The sequence below is a fragment of the Haliaeetus leucocephalus genome, unplaced genomic scaffold (genome assembly GCF_000737465.1).
Source record: "Haliaeetus leucocephalus isolate CR32 unplaced genomic scaffold, Haliaeetus_leucocephalus-4.0 Scaffold189, whole genome shotgun sequence".
Taxonomy (NCBI): domain Eukaryota; kingdom Metazoa; phylum Chordata; class Aves; order Accipitriformes; family Accipitridae; genus Haliaeetus; species Haliaeetus leucocephalus.
The window spans coordinates 49,771-73,527 of NW_010972625.1; the positions used below are offsets into that span (position 1 = coordinate 49,771).

The window sequence follows — 23,757 nt, forward strand, 5'->3', positions numbered from 1 at the left end:
AGCTGAGGGCACTGCAATACTGCAGAGTGGTGATTACAGATGTGGAAATGCCCATGTGGGAGAAGGTCTGCAAACACCTCATTAGGTGAGGTGAATGCACGCAGGCTTGCTGCTGGCAACTGGGTATCCTACAGGGTTAGGCATTACTTCCCTTTAAACACACACCCTGCTGTTTTCCATAAACAAATCTCAATTTTTACTCTGGTGGTTTAGGTTTGGGGTTTTTTTTCCTTTCCTCTTTTGATTCTAATGAAACCTAGCAAACAGGGGGGAGCATTGGCTCTCAGCCAGGTACCTCACTGGATGCTCTGCCAAACGGCAAGGCGATAGCTGACCAATGTACCCAGACCAGATGATATGTGATGTTGAAGCCAGTAGCCCTGGACTCCTTCTGTAGACAGGTATCTGGTAAGATGAAGCCATAGGAGACTCACAAACCCTTCCCAGCAGAGCCCATGGCCCAGAGCAACAGGCCCCTCTGTTGAACCCAGCTGGATCCCGCAGCAGGCAGACGTGAGGAAGGCACATCCCAGGACCTTGCTGGATGGAGCAGCCCCCAACAACATCAGTCATTTTCCACCAAGGGAAGGGGATTTGAGAGGAGAGAAGCAAGTCTGCCAGGATGGAGTAAAGGCTGCCAGACCACCTCAATCCCCACGCTTCAGGTTTCCTGCATTCCTGCCAGGACCATTCAAATACAGTATCCAAAAGTCTTCATTTTCATGGGGAAACATGAGCAGTTCACTTGCTCCATGGCACTTCCTCACCCTTCAGCCAGGACAAGGGGATGCGTTGTGAAGGGCAGCCAATTTGTGGCAGTCGGCTGCAGGGTGGCAAGATGACATTCGTGCCCAAAATCTGGCCTGAGGAATGGGACAATTGTGCTGAGTGGGTGCCAGCCCAGGCTCAGGCTGTGTTGACTTGTCAGGGAGAACATGCTGTACCAAACATTTCTTATTGTATATCTTACATAAACAAAGCATTTAGCTCACCACCCAGCACTAGCTCCTGCTAATAAATGCTGGTGACTTTCTCTGCTTCATATATTGAAGTTGCATATTCAAGTCAGCTCAGGGACACACACAGGATGCTCAGTTTGGACTGAGACTCTTTCTGCAGTTCATTTAAGCTGAGTGTACTCAACTACAGCTAGAAAAGGAAGCCACAAACAGGATTTGGTGTGCAAATATGACAGAGACCAACTGACCCTTGCAGGAAACCATCCCTTCCATTCCTCTTTGGGGAAAGACCCACTGACAGACCCAGAACTGCTCCAGGACATTCCTCTCTCCAAAGAAACCTTTCTACTACACTCAGCTTTGACTCCAAACCCATCAGCATTTCTGCCTGGTAGATCACAACGCACCCCTTCCACAGCGGGCTTTCCTCTCCACTGACACTGACTGCACCATGGGCAGGGCAGAGCGGGTGCAGCCCCAGCTGTTGCTCATAAATTCATCTCGCCATACTTGCAGAGTGAGCAAGATGCTGAGCAACTGCACACACTCCCAATGTCCCTGCCGAAATTGCGTGAATCACTCTAGGGCACAATCTCAGGGCAGGCACAGGGGACTTCGGGATGGCAAGGCTGGCCTGAGTGGGGCTCCCAGGCTTGGGCACTCTGCCAAAGGGCTGCAGGGCTCCTGCCTTGGACAGGCTGTCTGCTGTTTTATAGGAGCACCTAAGGGAATACCAGGCTTGCAAAGGACCAGGGTGGGAGGGGGAATTTGGATCTGACGGAAAGAGGCTGTAGCACTGCACAACTATTAGAATAATTTGCAAATATCAGCAAAATGTTCTCTTGAAAGGCAAAAAATAGCTTCTAAATTTGCAAGGAAAAATATCTGCTTAAATTTTTGTCCACATTCTTTTGCAGAAAATCCTGAAAAAATAAACACATCACACTGAAACTGTGAAACCCCCCCCACATTTTCTGTTAAAAATCTCTGAAAAGTCCCATTATAAACTTGAGCATGATGGAAGAAATTCAAAGAGCTCAACATTATTCAATTTTCTCTAAAAATAAAGCAAAACCCTTGATACAGAACCTCCCCCACTTCCATCTCAGGTTCCCCTCCAGACAGAGTTTTTTGGATGTTTGTTTAACCACACTACTTAAATTCATGACCTATTAGAGGTACAAGGCAGATCTGGCAAACAGAAATGTCACACTGCCGAGCTCATGGGGTCACTTGGTTTGTCACTCTTGCAGAATATGACCTTCAGGGTAGACTTCTTTTGAAACTGCATTTTGAAAGAGGGAATTTTCCTCCCCTCTCAGTTTTGCCTCCCATTTAACACCCTTTTTTTGTTTCCTTGTTTCTAGGAGAGTAACACTGAGTGCAGCTGCCCCAGCCCCAGCAAGCAGTCATTAATCCCTGCCCTCCAGCTGCAGCAGTGGGAGATGCTCCATCACTGCCCTCTGCTCGGGAAAGCTTTGTCCGCATTTTCTCTAGCCTCTCACAGGTGTAAATGCAACTGAAGTTGGATTTCAGATTGCTGTAGTATTTCCCCATCTGCACAGGGCTGCACACCAGGCAGAAGGCATGATACTTGTTAAAAACTGTTCTTTTTGAGCAGGTCCAAACTGATGTGTAGAAAACATGCAGTCTGTATTTATGCTTAGGATGGGTACAGCTTAAACACAGGTACACACATCTGGGGTCAGATGGTGTAGTTTAGCTTTTGTTTTGAGACTACAAAGATGCCAATTAATGGCACAACTGTGTTTATTACTGACCTGTATTGCAGCAAAGGTAAAAAGCCTCCACAACCTCTTATTACTCCTCTGAGCCTGCCACTTTGAACACCTAGTAATTTTCGTAGTATGATGATTTGTTTTGCTGTAGCATGACTGCGCTGTTGTGCTCATTGCTAAGCAATTAACAGCTTGTCCTTCCAGAAATATCCAACGCCCCAGACACTATTAGCTCCTCGGAACATTTTCAACAAAAACATTCCAGGGGGAAGCATTAGCAGCTCTTCCACTTTCTGGGACAAGCATCTCTCCAGCTATGTACCCCATTACAGAACACGGGACAGGGAGAAGGGGTTATTTGTGGTCAAGCCCCCATTTTGCCAAGTTCTGCACAAACTTTTCGTCTTGCATCACTCTGAGACTGGCAGATTCCTTGCATAATCCCATTTTCATGGGCACCAGTGAAGAAACTTACCCCACCCTGACAGTGAAGGACGGCTCCTGCGCTGGGTTCCCACAGCCTCCAGGCACCAGCCAGTGCTGGGACTTCCAGGGAGGCCAGACTCCTGGTTACCCAACCGGCAGGTATAATTTCTGACCCAAAACCGCTAATGATCTTTCGGTCACCGTGGGTCACCCAGCCTGGGGACAACCTGCTGGCAATCGAGCAAAGTGCAAACAGATCCCTTTTAGACTAACCCTATCAAACATGATCCTTTCGGAAGGATCCACAAGGACCAGTATCTCTCCAGCAAAAGAAAATTTCAAATAATCATCAAAAGAAGTGACCTCAAAATAGAATCATATTTGCCAAATAGGGTTTTTTTCCCCCCCTCTTTCTTTTATTTACAAATTAGTAAAATCCCATACTGAGATGTGGGTGAGTCACACCATGGTTTTGCTTCTGGGTGTTAACACAGAGTCACTTAGGCTTTCTGTACACAGTACCTCAAAATTCCAGTAGCAATTGACATTTAAAATGCAAAAACTCTAGACAATCAACGAATCCTTTCCCTGAAGGCTGCTGGACAGTTCGTGGGACTCAGCATGCCCAAGCAGCAGTGGGACATAGCATGTTCCTGGGGCATTACTGTCAAAAGTGACCACACTGAAACAAAGCAAAGGACCATCTGGCCTGTGAACCTGTGACCTGTTACCTGCTATGAGAAAGGTATAAAAACATGCATGTGGTTGTACTTTCCTCCAAGGCTACTCTCCTGCCTCCAGCAGTTTGCAGAACTATGTCTCCACCTGTTCTGAGGATCCCAAGCCTAAGCAGGCAGGAGGTATATTTGATGCATTTTACATACAACATCTCTACCCATACATTTTTAAAAAATTATATATATATATATATATATATAAAAAAAATCAAGGTAAAAATATTTTCTTACAGATAGGTACAGAAGTATCTGCACTGCTTTATTTACACATTCTTTAGTGAGAATCTCTTTTAGAAAATCAGCTTAGGGAATAATACTCAGCACCTAAGCAATTGTAGCTATCTTGCAATTGTCCTTTGGTATATTTTGGCTTTTTGTGTTACACTAAACACTTGCCTGATCTCAGCCACGCAGAAGCTGATATTTAAAATGCCATCAATATATTTATTTGCCTGAATCTTCTGTCTATGTAAAACTGGAGTGCTCATTGCAGAAAGGAAGGAAAAATAAATCCCCATGTATGAGAAAAAAACAGATTCTCCTTCAAACAGCTGGTGAACGAATGGGCACAAAACAAAGGGAACAGGAGAGAGGAGTGTCACCACTGCAGGGACAGCCAGCTGCACTGACATGGCCCCCCCATCATGCCCCAGTGCCTACAGCAAGGACTCGGGCCCCCCTTCCCTGCCCACGGGGGTCTCAGCATCTCTGAAGTAGCTCCCTTTCCTCAAAGAAGAGCTTTCTTGATGGCTGTTGAACTGATAAACTTGTCGCTTAAACAAGCGATGGAGCTTCTCCTGGAACTGGTTCCCAATAAAGCAGTACAGCAAAGGGTTGATGCAGCTGTTGGCAAATGCCATGCAGATGGCGAATGGCAGTGCTGTGTCGATGATCCCTGTCACGTCACAGTTGTTAATGATGTTCATATGAGCCAAAGCATCCAAAAATGTTAAAATGTGGAATGGAAGCCAGGAAATTAAGAAGGCCACAACAACAGCAGCCACCAGCTTTAGGACTTTGTCCCTCTTCTGCTTGTTTTTCCCGAACTCCTGTGCTTTGAGCAAGTGCATTCTGATACAGATGTAGCATGTGGTGATCACTGTCAAGGGGATGAAGAACCCGAGTGCATTTTTCAGGAAGGCTGTTGCCACAGACCATTTTGCATAATTCTCATGAGGAAAGGCCATTATGCAAGCATTGACCCCCAAGCTTTCAATGTATTGAGTGTCACGGAAATAAAAAGTTGGGAGGGAGGATGAACAGGCAAGGCCCCACACAACCAGTGCTATAAAATAAGCTTGTTCTGGAGTTCTTCTTTGAGAGCGAATAGGATGGACAATAGCGTGGTACCGGTCCACACTCATGCACGTAATGAAAAATATACTTGCAAACATGTTCAAGCACAGGACAGAACTGGAGATTTTGCACATTAGAGACCCAAACAGCCAGTTGTACCCCTGCGCGTAGTAGGTAGCCCAGAAGGGAAGCGTGGCGAGGCACAGCAAATCCGCCATGGCCAGGTTGAAAATGTAGATATTAGCAACTATTTTGTGGCCACTGTGACGACAAAGCACCACAACCACCACACTGTTGCCAACCAACCCCAGAACAAAAACCACAGAGAAGAGTGCTGGAATTAGTGAAAACTGATAATCTGAAGAGATAAGTGGACAGGAAGGGGGCAAGCGCGATGCAGCCGATGAGTTTGTCAGTGATGTATGGAGGACTTGGAGCGTTTCTCTGGTGGTGACAACCAGGGAGTAGTTGCTCTGCATGTTGGTGCCAGTAAAAAGGGAGGTTCTGGAGGAAATTCATGTGCTAGCAGCACTTTTCTATCACATTGCTCACCTGCAGATCAGAAACCGTGTGTTAGACATGCACTCTGCAGCCATCTTAGCTCTGGAATCACACAGTCACAATAAAATAAAAACCATTTCAACTTATGTCAGTAAGCTGAGTGCTGAAATACCAGGCAACCCTGCTGGACTCCTTTCCTCCATCCCACTGACAGGACACAGCTAGCCCTAGGGAGGTCACAGCACTTTTTAATTAGCCTGGCAGAGAAGCGAGCAGCTGGGGTTTATCTGTGATTACGGATGGTGCTTTCTGTGGCCAACAGAGCAGAAAAATTATTGACTAAGGAGCTGGAGATACTTCAGGAACTTCCATGACAAAAGACATTATCGAAGCTCCTCGTGATCCTTTTCTCAGCTTTCTCATACTATTTCCAGCACTCTGCACAGTGTGCAATAATGTAGAAAGGCAGCACTTGCCAGTGGGGATCAGGTACTTCACACCTGAGGGTCTCCTGGGACTTCACAGGCATGAAAGCAGCCTTTTAAACAAGGCTATTAGGAAAGCAAGCTTTGATGGTTTTAAAATTCACAGGGCTGGATACAAAGACACTGAAAGGTCTTTAGAAAATACCATTTACTATCAGAGTCCTTCTCAAAGCAAATCTGTATCTCCTGCCCTCACAATGGCTTTCAATCAGAAGAGTAAAAGAAATATTTTCAATGCAGATACAAGCAATAGACAGCCAAGTATTCAGTCCTTGCAGGCATTGGATTTAACTGTAATATTTGACATTCATTTAGAAAGATCAGAACTGAGTTTCAGTAGGGGAAAATGTAGCTACAAAACACCTAAAATCAGAAAGTTAATTGACAGGTCTGTCTTTGTTCCAGTTCAACAGCTTGTGTCTGCACTCTAAGCAGGGCATTTTTCAAACTTTAAGACTTTATAGTCAATAAAGAAGATATCATACCCAAATATTTTATTTTACATGATAGAAAGAGATAATTCCTTTTTAATTAAGTCCTTCTGGAACCAGTCAGGCATTTAAGAATTCTCAAGGGGCCCTAAAAACAACAGAAATTTTGACCAAGACAAGACAATGGAGTTGGGCAATGATCTCTCATTTAACAGAAGGCAACTAGTCATTCCAAATGTGTTTTTCTGTATTAACAATTTAGTGTACCGTAGCTTATCATCTGCTCAATGCAAAATATGCAATATGCTACTTCAAACATACTGACAAAAATTTGATTTTAATTATATTGTCTCAACAATGAAAATTCAATTGGAGAATATTAATGCACATTTCTGGAGAGTGCCGGTATTTAAATTTCCAAATAGTGGATCACGAGCCCACGTTCTATAAGCAAATATGTCTTAAACCAGAGGAAAGCTTTTTTTTTGAGGATGACAAAGATTCAGGAGAGGGTCTGCAGCCCCATTTCGCCCTTAACGATCATGTCCTGAACCCCTCACTTCAACCTACAGAAGCTGAAATCTCAGAACTAGTCACAAAGCATTATGTATCTATCTCACACTCCTAACAGAGGGACCACACCATAATTAATTTTAGCTACATTACTGAGAACAAGGTTTCATTGACAAACACCCCCCCACCCCGCACATGAACAACTGGTGGCTTAGAATCTGCTTCTAAACTAGTCATTCCTATTACTTACACTATTACTTAAGACACAATGAGGCATTTTATCACAAATTGAATCAAATCAATGGAAATTATGCTCTAACAGCAGATAGAAAACATACCTCTCAAACCTCTCATTCGTCTGGATGTAGCTCTAGAATTACGTGCTCCTTTTTTCTGTTTTCCTTTTAGCAAGTATCACCACCGGCAATCTGATCTCTCATATCTTCCATTTTCCCACTGGGAGACTTTAACCTACATAACTTGAGAACTGAAATATGAACGCCTGCCAGCTTCTTTTCCTTTTGGAAGGAAAACAGTTTGAGAACCCCCCTTTCCAACTTTCCAAAGCCACGTGAGCACATGCAGTAAATCAGGGGAGAAGAACAAGACATCAAAAAAAAAAAAAAAAGGCAAGAAAGAAAAAGGAAATTCACACAAATATCTCCGCAGTTTTCTGCTGCAGCTCTTGACCCAGGAGGATACACCCACACGCAAGCCTTTTCTGCCCCAAGGTGTACATGCAACACATGTGAGCCTCCATGCAAGGATTCAGGCATCTCTGAGGGCAGGCACTCTATGGAGTCCCAGCACTTGCTAACATTTGAGAGCGGAATAGGCTGTTAGTTCTGGCAGAGCTGACCAATGTGGACACACAGAGACAGAAAGCAGAGGAACATCACAGCATTCACACCAGCATTGCCTGTGTAAGGGGGCTGATCCTTTCTCCCATTTAGTAGGATGGGAAAGCCACTGCCCGAGTCCTTGCAAAGACAGGCACACTGCTCGAACCGAGGAGGGCAGCAGGACAAATCCACGTGGCAGAGAGCAGGCTCGGCTCTGAGGCTGCACTGGGGTAGCACACAACGAAAGCAAGCAGATCGGCAAGGCTGTGTGCTCACACCGACTTCCCATTCACGTAAAACTGAGTTTTTACATCTGCTTCTTCCTCGCGTCACGCAGTCCGTCTGGCCCCAGCCTCCTCCCCCTGGAAGGAGCTCCAAGGGAGCTCCTGGAGGATGAGTACTGGGGCAAAGTAAGTATCTGTAAGCCTTAAACGTTTTGGCCTGATACCCTGAGTGTGATGTCCTCTGCAGCAGCAGCCCATCTACCGGGGACATGTGTGCTGTGCTCACCACGCAAGGCTACATGTGCCAGATAGATAGAAAGCAACCACAGAAGTCCCTGCTAGTGACATGCCCCTTTGCCCCAGCCAGGTGCTGCTGGCTGTCTGTCCATCACCAGCCGGGGCTGGACCCAAGCTCATCCCATTCTTTGAACACTGGCGCAGCTTTGCAGTGAGGGGTATCCAACCATGGTGGCTTGGGGGAACCCCAGTGCCTGCCCCTGCTCTGGGACTGTATAGCACACCAGATGCAACAGGCACACCACAGGCTCTATAACCAGCTCTGCTTACAGCAAGGTGACCCAGAAGAATGATGCAACAGGGAAAATAGCCTTTTACCAGCATTTTCAGAGGAACCAAGGGCTAAGCAGGCTGTGGAGAACAAACTCACCTTTCTGCCCAGCTGTGTCTTTGATCCACAAAGAGCTGCAGAGAGTGCCAGAAAAGCTCATCAGCAAACTCATATCCATCCCCTGGAGGAGAGCACTACTTCTCAAGGCAGGGAGAGGAGTCTTTGGCAGCTTTTGGCTTTATCTGCCTCATATTAAGAGTCCAGTTCTTGGCATTTCTGTGCAAAAGGACACTGGGTTATTTAAAGAAGGGGAATCCCACGCAGCATTTCTATTTATCACAGTGCACCTGATTTACTGCTTCATGGACACAATGACAAAGCAGTCAGTGGTCAGGACTGTCAGGCTGCAAGCACGCACAGTGCCTGTGCTTGGGGCAAACACTGGAAGGGAAAGCAAGCTGAAATAGCTCAATGAAATGACATGCTGGGAGCAGATAAAACAGAAACAGACCCAAACATCACAGTATCTTGAGGGAGGGTAATACCAAATCACTGCACAGGATGGAAGACCTCATCTGTCCCAAAGGCTCAAGCACTGCATGTCACAGCCAGAGTTAGACAACATATATGTTAGCATATCCTTGTTATCTCAAGATATATATATATATATAAAACCCTCCCCAATGCACACACTCAGCCATTCCATAAATATTTAGTTTGATTTCGGGGCATCCCTTCCTCTTCCCTTTCCCACTCATATCTCTTCACCCTCCTTTGAGGTTGTCATGGAAAAGGCAGAGGAGGCACCCTGGAACCAATGAAATTTGCATTACTCAAAAAAAAAAAACAAACCAAAATTTGTAAAGGAAACAGTAACATCCGTAATAGCTTGGGGGCTGAAGAAGTTAAGGCTTAACCTAAAAGCTTTAAGATGAAGATTTGCACTCAGTTCCCGCATTCTACAACTACTACTAGGAGACTTGTTTTGTTCAAGAGGCATTAAACGGATGATGCGCCTTCTAAAGACATGCTGCAAGAACTCTGTCCTTTCTTCAAACCAAACCTCTAACAAGCAGGTCAGTAGGAACACGTGGGATGTGCAAGTGCAGAGGTCACCTGTCCAAAGGAGAAGAAATGCACGTTTTGCCACCAGTCCCCCCTGTACATACCCTGCCTCAGGTCTGAAGGCCTGCTGGCTCTCAGGCAAGTTACCTGAGATGTTGGCACTCACTCTGACCCATATTCATTCAATTTTTTACTAACAGTATGTTAGGACACCCTCAGCCAGGAATTCTTGCTGCTAGCTGCTTTGCACACGAACGACCGGTGAAAGATCTTGCTCCATCCTTCACCAAATATCCAGCGTGCTTTGTAAGCGGAGGAAAAAGTCAAATGCATAAGAATGTTTATTTTGAAAAGATAAGAAACACTTCTGATCCTCACAGATACTGACTGTGTCTATTCTGTTCTACCCCCAAAACTGAAACTTTGTGCTGGGTTCATACCTCTTTGTAGGCAAGACATGGGCCTGATGCGCCTGGTGCAATGGGGGTCATACCTCAGGCTGCCCTTTGCCAAATCTTGTTCCCATTCTTCCCCCTGCCAGTGCTCAATGCATCTGATTCCTTATCTGACACCAAGTTGTCACTCCAAAGCTCTATTTAGCCAATGTACAAACCCCCTCCCTCTTCTATTTCCCCCGCTACATCTTTCTTCCTCCCACTATTTCTGAGCATTGCCTGTAACGAATGGCTGTGAAATAGAAGGTACACCTGGTACGGATGCCCAAGCTGTCTGTACACAAGCCAACATTGTGCCTGTAGTGCTGCAGCTGAGCTAATGCCCCCTGAGCTTGCAGGACATGTTTGTCCAGCTTGCACAGCCAGGCTGGTTAATCCAGCACATGGATCACTGCATCAGAGTCCAGCACACAGCTCAGCACAGGCGCAGAGTCTTCGGCCTTTTTACCATTCATCTGGCTGGAAAGTTGCAAAAGCTGGGAGTTTTCACCACAAGACGACCTGTTTGATGTTAAATGGTGAGGAGTTAGTGCTTCCTGGGGCATGTATTTGGGGAAGGATTTTATGCATGTCTTTTATACCAAGGAAAACAAAAAATTAAAAAAAAATTACAAGTCAAGAGAAGCAAGAAATTTTCCTGCATGTTCACATGCAGCACTCAGGTTTACCTTTCTATCCTTGATCTCATGCACCTAGAGGTCACTAGAAGCATTTAAAAAAAACCCAAGCAAACGCAAAAAAACCCACTCCACAAAACACACACACACAATTCAAATAGCAACTTCTGATCAGTTCTGCAAATTAGAAAAAAAAAAAAGGATTCATACACTCCAAGTCCTACGTCTTGTTTTTTGCAGGGAAGTGCTGCTGTCAGGGATGAAATATTCTGAACAGGCAGTGTGTCCGACTGCGCCAGCAGACTGTCAGAGCCAGCTCTTGAGGTTAAACCTTGCCAGCCTGCCAAATCTTCAAACCAGTGTGGGATCCAGATGCAGACTGTATTCACGGGCTTGATTTGTTCCTTCTGGAGAACGGAAAAGGGGAAAAAAAACCCTCTCATACATGTGCTCCTCAGGATGCATAACCTAACGTAGGTCAGTATGGCTCTGACTCCTCTGTTGCTGATTTACAGCAGGATGCCCTGACTCCCTGGCCCGAGCACTGGCGGCAGGAGGAGGGGATCCAGCACCCACAGACTGCTGGAGGAGTGATGATTTCCATCATGCCAGATAGTGCATTTGCATCATGCCGAATGACAGGCCTTTTGCACACGCTCACCGAAACCATCCCGCCTGCAGCTGGGTTCCCCTAGCACTCCATAAACTTTTATATGCATTCCTGCTTCCCACATTTGTTTGTTTAAGGGTTTATTTAGAGATTAATTGCTCAGTCTTGCAAGTAAGATTGGAGTATCTACCTCGTCCTTCCGCAGCACCAGAGCACTCCTGCAGAGAAGGCTGCTTTCTCTCATCCTTTTGGGGGCCTTATGGAGGAGAGCGGTTGTGAGCAGCAACCAGTTGAAAATTGATGGCCAAGGCAGCAAGTCCTGCTTGCACCCAGCATCCTTGGTTCTTGCCTTGGCATGCTGGCTCTTAACACTGTCTCATGTACCTCTGAAGCATGATCAGGTCTGACAGTGGGTGTCTGCAAACCCTGTGTTTTGGCCAGGAGGGACAACTAGTAGCATTTTTAAAGTGAAGACCTTGGTCAGTGTTTCTTTTTCCGTCCTGGAGCCATGATTTCACATGGAAGCACTGAGCAGGCCTGGGGAAAGCTCTGCTTTTCCCCTTCACAGCAGCACAGTGGTGAACCCAAGGGCCACCCAGCCAAGACCCATCAGAGCACAGTATCAGAGAGCTCTGGTCCCATTCAGTGGACCTTCCACGCTGGAAGAAGTCAGTTTTTGAAGCAGTTCAGCGTCTAGAGTGTGGCAGAGGCAGTTTGGAGGGAAGAGGAATGCCCCTTTCACCTCCAGCATCCAGAAAACTTTTCCAAAGCATTTCTTCTGAGATGTTTGTGTCCAGCTGATAGTGCTGCCAAGACTGAGATTATCGTCCATGACATTGTTTGTTCAAATAATTGGCTGTGAGCGTTTTACAAGTTACTAAAAGTAGTAAAGAAAACAAGCTCATAAGTGCCTTTGAAAACATGCTGCACCCGATGCTATTAAAGGCAGTGAGTACACATGCGCCCTGGCACCACTGCCTGCTCTTGGGGGGAGCACCGCAGCACGCCTGGCCTTGCTGAAGGCAGCGGGACTTGGCCAGAGCTCCATTCCTGAGTGCTGCACAGCTCTGAGCCATGGCCCTAGGTAAAGATAAACCACCAGGCACCAGGGCTTGCCCACAATGGGCACAGAGCCTAAATCCTGCTGACGCTGCTATGGCTGAAGCACAGCATTTCAGCAATTGAGACCTGCTCAGCCAGATCAGAACGGGAATCCACACTCAGCTTTCATAAAGAACAGTTTTTCATCACAGGTAATTTTGTCCTGCTCACTTCTCCCAGATGAGTTGCTGTGATAAGCAGTAGAAGTGAAGACATTGATGCCCACAGCTTGTGGGAGAGAGCTCCCCCCTGTCTAACTTTGGCTTTATTAGTATTAATATATCTGTATATAACTTGGCATTTAAACGATGTGGGAGCATACTTCACATTTCTTTTTAGGGTCTCAAAGTGATTTTTTAGGAAGAGCTAGGACTCCATGGCCAGTTTTATAGAGCTACAGAGTACTCACGGGGTTTCTTTCCAGAAATCCATTAAAAATAAAAATCTTCCTTCCTTTGCTGTTTTGAACTATACTCACTGCAAGCTTAATTTCCCACTTTTAAGTGTTTTTGTCAGGAATTTCTCTTATGTACCAAAAATGCTGAGATACACATGAAAGTTCACCAGCTAGATAAAGCTTTGGGGAAGTCAGAATATTCCTGACACTTGGGTATTCCAACTTATTTAATCCTTTTTTTAATCAACAAAGCTATTAAGCAATTCTGCTCACCCTACCTTTGCCCACCAGAAAGTCTAAAGAAAGCAAACTTTGCTCCTTTAACTCATTAGACCAGCAAGACCACCCCAAATTAGATGTTTGGACTGCTTGTATCAAACCTCGATCCTGTAGAGAATACAGCTCCTTAAAATCTACAGTATTAGGCAAGGCTCTTGACATCAGCTACAAACAATTTCTGAAGTGGGTGTGCTGGGCTATAAATCCCAAATGTCAGATAAATCAGTTACTGAAGAAAAGACAAAACACAATCATGGTCATGCAATGGGTGGAATACATTTTAACAGAAGATCTGCAGTGGCTCAGCCTTTCCATTAGAGCCGGAAGGATGAGCCACCTCAGCCAAAACACATGATGCACTCCAGAAAACCCTCCTAGCAGATGGACTGAGACAACCAAAATCCCTGCATGTGGAGCACAAAGAGCTGAGCCTGGAAAAGACCACCCAAGAGCTGAATGCTCATAATTGAATGGACCATAGTGGGAAAGTGTTTGTTAAAAATGTAGCTGGAGAGAAAAATCATGTAGCTGTTCTTCTCAAGGACCATGTCTTTACCTTGTCTCTGCAGCATCTGATGTGCTAGCGATGCTGGCTACTGCTGACTGCAGCAATGATGCTCAGGAAGCTGAAGCTGGACAGGCAATGCTGAGTGCTTCTTGCAAAGGAGCACTCAGCCCCCAGCAAAGGTTTAGCTCTCCACAGTGTTGAGTGATGGCATACCGCTGTGTTCCTTCCACCCCAAGGGCTGCTGCAACCAGAGCTGAAATCCTGACAAGGCAGCTGCCACCCCCCCATGCATGATGGAGTTGTTACAGGGAGCAGCTGGAATTGCTAAACCCACAACGAGGTGTAAAGATCTGGTCATTTTGATACTTACAGGCTTCCTTGGGCCTACAGGCTCTGAAGCAAGGAGACATTGTACAGCTGTGTGGTCCTGTTTCACCACTATATTTTAATCCAGTTAAGCAACATCTGGCAATGATGAGCTCTAAGAGCGGCATGCTTTTCGTCTCTGAAAATTTCCAATATGAAATCAAGGAGCATTAGAGAGACCACTGGGCTTAAATAAGGGCTAGAACATGGCAACACTGCTGGAATTACAGCCAGAAATAAAGCCTGTGTAGAATGAAAAGGACACCAGAGCAAGTGATCCATCTTCGCCGGCCTGAGCTACAAAACTTCAGCTAGAGGTGAGACCATTCATAGCAGACACAGAGCAGCTCACGCATCCTGCACAGAGACCAGCAGAAACCTGCCTCCTTCACAGGGATGCACAGGCAAAGTCGTGGAGCAATGGATATTCCTAGCTGTGCTGCAGCAGGAGGTAAGAGAAGCTGTGGAGATCCCAGCAGCAGGACACCCCTCCAAAGTGATGTCCTCAAAGGAGCAGTCCCAGCTGAGCTGGGAATACAGAGAACAAAGATTCACCCACCAAAACCTTTGGCATAGCCCCAGATGTGAGTAGCTGGATGGGATGAGCAGCGCACATTTCCACCTTCTTCCGGGGCTCCCAGGACAAGCCCCTTAGCAAGGTGCCATCACTGCTGCTCTCAGCGTGAAAACCAGCTTTTGGCCCGTAGTAACACTGCAGTAAAGCCTGTCTAACTAAATAAATGATGTTGTTTACAGCTGGAAGATGGTCTCTATTACACAACACAGCCATCCCAGCCAAGCTTCCAGGGAGAAGCTGTTCTTTGGGGGGTTGTTTCTTGAAAAAATGAAGAAGAAAACAGAACTAGCAATTTAACAGCACAGGAAACCCAATCTGCTTCTGCTGAGAAAACAATGGATCTGCAAATTTGTCCAATTCACACTTACCGTTGGGCATATCATATATTTGGGTTTTTAGGCCACTGTCTGGACAGAGCTGGCAGAGCAGGGGAGAGAAAGGAAACCCGTAAAACATGAAAAAGAAAAAAGCTGACACAGAACAAGAAACTAAAAGCAGGGAAATGCACCTGAAGGGAGGGGGCTGACAGAAGGTGCTACAAACACATCAAAAACATGAGAACTCCAGCAGAGAGAAGTGAGGGAGAAAACAAGAATTAAAAGAGTGAGAAAAAACAAGAGCAGCAACTGTGTCACTGGTTGCCCTGCTGACACATCAGCTGCAAGGCCCCGGGGTCTAGTCCTCTTGGCATCATAAGCAAAATAATCAGCCTGCTGATTCCTGGCTGCTGGATGCATCAATCAGTCCCCCCATTGCACTTTTCCTTTGCACGCTGGATGTAGGATAAAAACCAGAGAGGGGCCCAAGGACATGGGTTTTTAGGGACCCAAGCCCAGCTCCAGCTGCTCAGCGGCATTTTCAGAACTGCTGGAGACAGGCAGCGCCCTGGGAAGGGCAGCGTGCCCTTGGGGTGCTCCACATTTCACCCACGGGGATCATCTTTTACCACGTATAGATGGCTCAGGGCTTTTCCCAAGAAGAGGCTCCACCAGCACATGGCACTCCCCCACATGTTCCCAGCTGGCAGGGACCGTGAGGTTTGCACAGCTCCTGACAGTCTCCCGTTTTACTGCAGAGGACTCACAGGCATGGACAAGGCTGTGCTCAGGGCTCAGTGGCAGCTCCGCTTTCCTCGGCGTCCGGATCACGGCCTGAGCCCAGGGCACCTGCCAGCATGTGCAGCCACACCAGGGTGAGAGCCCCCATCTCATATCCGCATGGCAGAGCCGCTCTCAGCTGCCTTTACTGAAGCCCTAACTGGACAAAAGTACAAAAATGCCCCCCCCCCCCAAACAGAGGGGTTTTTGAGCAAACTACCAAACAGGTCCTGAGAATGGTCATCAACCCAGGAGCAGGAGCCTCTCCCAGACAGATCCCGAGGGAAGTCTGTTACCTGCTGCTGCTTGCGGGAAAAACCACTATCAGAGCATGATGCTCAGCTGAGAAATCTTCTTGCCTTTCAGTAATGCTCTTTACAGCAGGGCGGCACTTAATCGGCTTTTATCTGCCTAAAGACTTGATCCCCATTGGTCTGCAGCAGGAAGGACCAGCTAGTTTATTTTCACTGTGCACTAAAAGCACAGCCCAAACGACGCTGCAATGCTTGCGGTTCACCTATCCAAAAGGTACATGCTCTTTTTCTTGCCTCCTTCTCTGCTAACCATCAGGTATTAGATGCAGTGGCTGGCTTGTGGCTGGTCATGTTCTTTCTTGTTACATTTATATTTACTTGTGCAGCAAAGGCTGGACTGAGTCTGAATATCTCCGATTCATGCCCAAGCATGTGCAAATGTGCACCTGAAGAGATTATCCACTGTAACAGAGCTGGACTGAGAGCCCTCCCTGGAGAAATAGCAGCATCCACCGTGTCTCTAAACCTCTCCAATAATTATTTGCGGATTCTCACCACCAACACCTTCAGAAACCTGACTTTCCTCCACAGCCTCTGGCTAGATGGAAACAATCTGACTTTCCTGTCCCCGGGGACCTTCCACTCTCTCAGCGAGCTGCGAGAGCTGCACCTCAGCAGGAACTCACGCCTCACCTACCTGCACGCAAACACTTTCAGAGGACTATTAAACCTTATCAGCCTGGATTTGTCCCACTGCAATATCTTCGAAATCCACCCGCTTCTATTTTCACACCTGCCTTCTTTAGAAAGGCTCGATTTAGCCTCCAATAACATGCGGTATGTCCCACAAGCCTTTAGGAACCTCTCCAGCCTCACAAGGCTGTCCCTGGAGGGCAACCACATAGAAGCCATTGGCAGAGATTCCCTGAAGGACCTGGAAAGCCTGTACGATCTGAATCTCAGGAAGAATCGGATATGGATCATTCAAAATGGTGCTTTTACAAAGCTTCTCAGATTGGGCATGTTAAATTTAGGACACAACTTCATCACCGATTTGCCTAATCAGCTTTTCGACGGGTTGATCCAGCTCAAGACCATGCACCTTGAAGCCAACAGAATCACTGCTGTCGACTGCACCTTCAGACATCTGCTGAACTTGAGAAACTTGTACCTGAACAACAACCAGATCTCCTCGATCTCAGACTCTGCTTTCTCATACTTAAACAAGCTGCACTTCCTTCACCTGAGCAAGAACAACCTCAGCTCCCTCCCCATCCGCTTGTTAGCTGAACTGCCAAAACTGAAGTACGTGTTTTTATCCCACAATCCCTGGAAATGCAACTGCAAGATGCTTTGGTTCTGGCGGAGAACCGCAACGCAGAGGGGAGCAATCAAAGGGCTGCACTGTGCCTTCCTGGGCCCTCACAACATGACGGCACTCGATGTCCCCCAGCCAGGGGACCTGATGGACTGCACAGTGCCGCCTGAGCCAGCAAGTGAAGACAAGTGCAGGGTAGCCAGGACCAGCGTGGCTTCTGGGCCCCCCACTCTTCCCAGCAAGCTCATCCTGCTGGCACTTGCCTGCCACGTATGGTATTTTGCAAGGGGATGGGACACTTCCATGACCACATTTTGACAACGTTTAAATTATAAATAAATTTTTTATTTTCTCACTATTTGTTTGTGAACAATGGTTTTCATTATAGGTGAGTTTTATATGGAAATAGAAGGATTTTATTATATAGGAACAAATGCTTTCATTCTTGGGCAATGCTCAAATCTGAAACGCTAATATCAAAATTCAATATAAATGTTCATGTACAGAGGAGAAGCTCACATTAGCAAGTTCAGGGCCGGGGCTTGTGCTAGATGATGCAGGGCCAGGAAGCATGGCCCCACCATGGCCATTTCCAGACTGACCACAGCCATGTGTGACCTCTCGGGGAAGGGCTGCCTTCCTGCCTTCAGCCTGCACTGGGGATATTGTGAGTACTGCTGAAGTAGGAATAAATTGCACGTGTTCCAGCACATCTGGAGTCCCTAGAAAAGGCTCAGTCCATCAGCATCTCTGTGAACATGTCGTAGCTTCCCACAGCTGGCACATGAGGTGCTTTGCTATTAGAGTATAAGACAGTGTTGGAGGAGTGGGCGAAAATGTCACCCAGTAAAACATTTCATCACTCAGCTGCTCCTCACAGTATCAAGCCTCAGGTAACATGGCTCTGCATTTACCCCTGCAAAGAGCTCATTTGTTTCAGGGATGGTCTGTACGAGTTGTGTCTCCCCACATTTTGTTGATGAGCTCTGGCATGGCTTCACACCAGTGTCATATTCCTGAGCTGCCTCCCTCCAGCTGCTGGGAGACACTGCCAGGTCACTGCCAGGGTGGTGAGACACTGGAACACGTTGCCCAGAGAAGTTGGGGATGCCCCATCCTTGGAAGTGTTCAAGACCAGGTTGGATGTGGCTTTGAGCAACCTGATCTAGTGAAAGGTGTCACTGCCCAAATCTGCCCTCTTTTAGTTTAAAACCATTACCCCCTGTCCTATCTCAACAGGCCCTACTAAAAAGTTTGTCCCCATCTTTCTTATAAGCCCCCTTTAAGTATTGAAAGGTCACAATAAGGTCTCCCTGGAGCCTTCTCTTTTCCAGGCTGAACAACTCCAACTCAGTCTCATAGGAGATGTGTTCCATCCCTCTGATCATTTTTGTGGCCCTCCTCTGGACCTGCTCCAACAGGTCCATGTCTTTCCTGTGCTGAGGACTCCAGAGCTGGATGCAGTACTGCAGGTGGGGTCTCAACAGAGCAGAGCAGAGGGGTGGAATCACCTCCCTCAACCTGCTGGCCACGCTTCTTTTTAGGCAGCCCAGGATACAGTTGGCTTTCTGGGCTGCAAGCGCACATTGCTGGCTCATGTCTAGTTTTTCATCCACCAGTACCCCCAAGTCCTTCTCCACAGGGCTGCTCTCAATCCCTTCATCCCTCAGCCGGTGTTGATACTGGGGGTTGCCCTGACCCAGGTTCAGGACCTTGCACTTGGCCTTGCTGAACCTCCCGAGGTTCACATGGGCCCACTTCTCAAGTTGTCCAAGTCCCTCTGGATGGCATCTCATCCCTCAGACACGTCAACCACACCACTCAGCTTGGTGTCACCTGCAAACTTGCTGAGGGTGCACTCAATCCCACTGTCTATGTCATTGATGAAGATATTAAACAGTACTGGTCCCGATACGGACCCCTGGGGGACACCACTTGTCACTGATCTCCATCTGGACATTGAGCCATTGACCACTACCCTCTGGATGCGACCATCTAACCAATTCCTCAGCCACTGAACAGTCCATCCATCAAATCTGTATCTCTCCAATTCAGAGAGAAGAACGTTGTGGGGCACTGTGTCAAAGGCCTTACAGAAGTCCAGATAGATGACATCCATAGCTCTTCCCTTGTCCACTGATGTCTTCACATCCAGAAATACTAAGTATTTTTGGATGCTTTCTCCTTTGCAAGATTATTGACTTGCAACATGTCCCTGGCCAGATAGCACACCTCGCTGGGCTAAACCCCTGCCTGGCACAGAGCTCCTTGCAGGGGGAAACCCCTTGGTCTGCAGGAAGCACTTCCCCATGCCAGGTCACAGGAGCAGTCCCACAACCTCCAGAACCAGCAGCATCATTTGCCAGTGCTCAACCAAGGTGTCTGGTGCTCACAGTAACGGCGATGGCAAATCCCATCCTTCAGGCACCAGGCACAGTCAACCCTGGCTATTTGCACTTGGCAGATCTGGATTTCCTGCAGAGATTAAATTGCACCACAGGTAGAGTGAGTAAATCTGCCTGCAGAGACCTGTCCTGCAGAATTAGCATAGTCTTCCCTTGACTTTGGCCACCAGTGCACAGAAGACACGATCTGCGCAGACAGAATTTGTGCCTCACAGCGTCTCTTTGTTCTCCACCATTGGAAGACTTCAGGAATTTAGTAATTCCTAAAGCCACAATGAGCAGAACCCCTGCTGACCACGGCTGCCTCCCTTGTCTGACCTTGCCATCAGCCATGTGGGCTGGTAGCAGCACAGCCGGGTCTAAAGAATGTTGCTCTTTACAGCTCTTTAGCTTTTTCTCTGAGATGCTTTCAGTGATTACTTCTCACCTGACTTCTAAAAGCAAGAGCACCTAGATAACATTCCAGAGAGATGACCAGATCTTCAGCATTTATCACTGTATAAACACTTGCCACAAGACATGCCCAGTGTTTACTGAGCACTCACAGAAGGAAGCAATAGAACATGTGGCAGACACACCACATTTGCGCATCCTTAGAAGAATTATCCCAAGCTGATAAGAGGTAAGAGAGAAATAAACCTTTGCTTAGTGCTGAAAACATAGAAACCAGCACATTTTGACAAGGGAAACCTGCCTTGGAGAGCAGAGTGAGACCAACCTTTGCTGTTGCATCAGTGAAGGGACAAACTAGGGCTGCACAATAAAACCACGCATGCTGTATCTTCCTGGTTATCAGATTTGTGATTAGATTTGTGCGAAGTATTCAATGGTCAATACATTTTTGCTTACGTTTTGTTTGTGCTGTTTCAGCATTTTATTTGCACATTCATCACCATCCTCACTTTCCTCAGCTTCACATACTTTGGGACGTAGTGAAAAAAATCTCCAGTTTGTTTCTTGCTTTTACATTACACTCTGCTATTGATCTGCAATAGAAAAAGGCAGAAGTAAAAACAAGCAAGCAAAATCCACCTCAGAGATATTTTAGTCCCTACAAAATTAGATTTTTCCATTCAAAAATATAAATTGGTGAAAAGTTGATATGAAGGAGAGCCTTGTCTCATCTGGATGCTTGCAGAAAATATTCCTTCCACTTTTACAACAGCACCTCATTAAACTCTGAACAGGAGCACAACTAAATTGCTTCCGTGCTATGATAAAGCAGCAATAGAAATACTTAACAAGTTGTACACAGCATGCTTGGGAAGAACATGTGGCTACATATTTATCCAGAAAAAAATGAAACTTGCAAGGAATACAAGAAAAACTTCCATCAAAAAACACAGGCCTTGAAGATGCAGTCTGGGCTTGGAATGACATTTGAAGGATAATCCTTGAGATTAAGGACAACATGACTCATGAAGGCAGCAGCAAGCTCTACTATTTAAAAAAAAAATAAATATTTCAGCATGAACAAAGCTGATACTGCTAAAAAAACCTTGGAAACAAAAGGATGTAATTGAATAAGCAAAACCAAGTAATTGAATAAATGAAAATAAATAATTGTATATGAAAGAGCAAAAAGACTTGCAGGAACAAAGAAATATGCTAAAGCTTACATCTCTGACTCCTGTCAGAAAACAAACTATTTTGAAAGCTTGCTTGCCAGGGGCTTTCTTTTGAGAAAGCACAGAGGTTTATCCTGCCTGCCCTGCACTGGACCTGCACTGTGAGATCTCTGCTTTGGTTTGACCCTAAAGTTTTCTCTGAGTTAACCCGTTTCTTAAATATATCCAGTACAAGGAGATGCTTTCCCATTCAGTAATTATCAGCATATCCATTCTTCCCCCTTTAACCTGGTACCAGGAGGCAAAAGAAGCAAGAAAAAACAGATGCACGGGTCACTTCCGAAGTCTAAGAATTTTGACCTTAATTATACCATACCTCTACCCAGTGCTATAAATCACTAGACCACTGTTTCAGCAGAATAGATATGACTCTACTTACGGTATATCGCTCCATCTTTAGTGAAAACATACGCGATTTCCTGTGGGAAGGTTTGTTTACATATTTTCGTATAAAAAAATTCTACCAGTGGAAAGTTCCCAGCTGGCTGTACATGAGGCTTCGTGCAATAAACCACTGAGAGGGTTTGCTGACACTCCTGGCATTCTCTGAAGAGTGAGCGCTCCCCAGCCGGTGCCATCACATCCCATGCCCTGACGCCCGCAGCAGGCAGGCAAGACGCCTGCATGTCTCCTCTCAGATGCACCAGCCCCTCTCCAGCTCCCTGCCAAATTCCTCCCTTTCACCCGCCCTGTTTTCATCTCCTACACATAGAAAAATGAAGTCCCTATCACTCAACTAGCTCTCATATAAACTTTCATCTCTGAAGCCTACATGAGGCATAACAAGTAGAGAAGCAGCTGCTGCTTCAAATAAACTTGTTCTTCCTTTGCTTTTAATGGAGCGTTCCCTGCTGTGCTCCCGGCAGCACCAACCTCTCAACGCGCTTTGAAGGACCAGCACCTAATAGCAGATTTGCACCTGGCCGTTAAAGATGAGGAAAGATGCCGTGTATGTGGCATTGCAGCCCAGAAGCACCAGCTGCAGGAGGGGCACAGGAAGATTTCTGACCAGAGAAGAGGGGCCAAGAAGGAGGGGGCATCTCACTCCAACCACCATTTTCAAACCAAGCAAGGTAAGCAGATAAATAGATAATCTTTCAAGCGCTAAACCCAAAAGTTTCTCCAAGAAGCTGCATCTCCACACTCTCCCGTCCCAAACTTGCGATTCCCAAAGCATCACGGCCCTCCGCGTTTTCGGGCGTCAGCGACTCCCCGTCCTCCACGCTCCAAACCGCTCCCTGCGCTCTCCTGGCCTCCCAACCCTGAGCAGGTGACCCCGCACCCCGGTTCAGGGGGGGACACGACCCGGCCCGACCCGGGGGGACCGCTCCCGGCCCGGGAGCCCTCGCCCTGCGGGCACAGCCGGCTGCAGTACCGGGCGCTTGCCCCTGGATGGCAGCCCAGCCCCAGGCTTCTCTCCGTCGCTCCTGTGCTGGGGACACGTTCAGGGGCTGCTGCCGCCCGGGGGACCCGCGCATCTGGCTGCCAAGAGCAGCTCTCGTGGGGCGGGAGCTTCTACCGCACGACCCGCGTGTTCGCAGCGCATCACCGGCGCCACCGGGGACTCATCCAGCGCCCACCGACACCCACGTCACCCCACCGAGCTGCCACGGCAGAGCCTTGCGGGTCTCGGATAGTCTTGCTAATACGATTACACTTAATTACCTGAAAAACTCGAAGAGGGGAACAAAGGGAAGCCATGCGATTCTTACCACGGGCTCCAGATGATCTATGTAACATCTGCTTCAACAGAAATCTCTTTCCAGCAGTATCTGCTTCTGCAGCAGCCTCATGGAGGACAAGGTCACAGTAAGAGGGGCTTGGTTTTTTTTTTTTCTTCTTTTTTTTCTCCTCACTTTAAAAAGAAAAGTGAGGACACAATCATGTACATGGTTCAGGAGCACTGACAACATAGCACTTGAACAGAGCTCCCTCACCTTTACACCAGAGGATAGTTTGGAGCATGGGATGGGGAATGACATATTGGTAGTTGGGCTCCCACACTCCTCCAAGCATTTGGCTTGTGGGAGTTTTGAAGTGGCTTAAGCCCGCAGCTGTGCCACCTTGTTTGACCAAGATGATGCCCAAAGAGAAGGCCGGGCACCAACCTGTAATCTGGGTTAATCCACAAACTCATCCCCATTCCATCAGCAGACAAGCTGCAACATGCCTCTTGCACAAAACACACCTACCTGTTTTCACCGCTGAAAAAAACAAAAAAAAGCATTCCAGACAGGTGAGGAGGGGGACATCCAGACCAGGTTTATGTAGTCAAGGTCAAAGAAGGTTGTTTACATGACACCAGTCTCACACAAATTTTTCTTGATTTTCATGAAAGCCACTGGTGGTTCTGGGGACT

The 23,757-nt window shown here is 46.9% G+C and overlaps 2 protein-coding genes across 2 annotated transcripts; one reads left to right on the plus strand and one right to left on the minus strand.

The window, feature by feature from the left end:
* Positions 1-4,517: 4,517 nt before the first annotated feature.
* AGTR2 (angiotensin II receptor, type 2) lies at positions 4,518-5,636 on the minus strand. Its single transcript, XM_010565328.1, has one exon. It carries the CDS (start codon positions 5,634-5,636, stop codon positions 4,518-4,520), a length of 1,119 nt encoding a protein of 372 aa, XP_010563630.1.
* A 10,841-nt stretch (positions 5,637-16,477) lies between these two features.
* LOC104830435 (nyctalopin-like) lies at positions 16,478-17,683 on the plus strand. The gene has a single exon (XM_010565330.1). It carries the CDS (start codon positions 16,478-16,480, stop codon positions 17,681-17,683), a length of 1,206 nt encoding a protein of 401 aa, XP_010563632.1.
* Positions 17,684-23,757: the final 6,074 nt, after the last annotated feature.

What these genes read in the sequence shown, in the direction of transcription:
- AGTR2 (XM_010565328.1), bottom strand. Translation starts at nt 5,636, where the DNA reads ATGCAGAGCAACTACTCCCTGGTTGTCACCACCAGAGAAACGCTCCAA.
- LOC104830435 (XM_010565330.1), top strand. Translation starts at nt 16,478, where the DNA reads ATGTGCAAATGTGCACCTGAAGAGATTATCCACTGTAACAGAGCTGGA.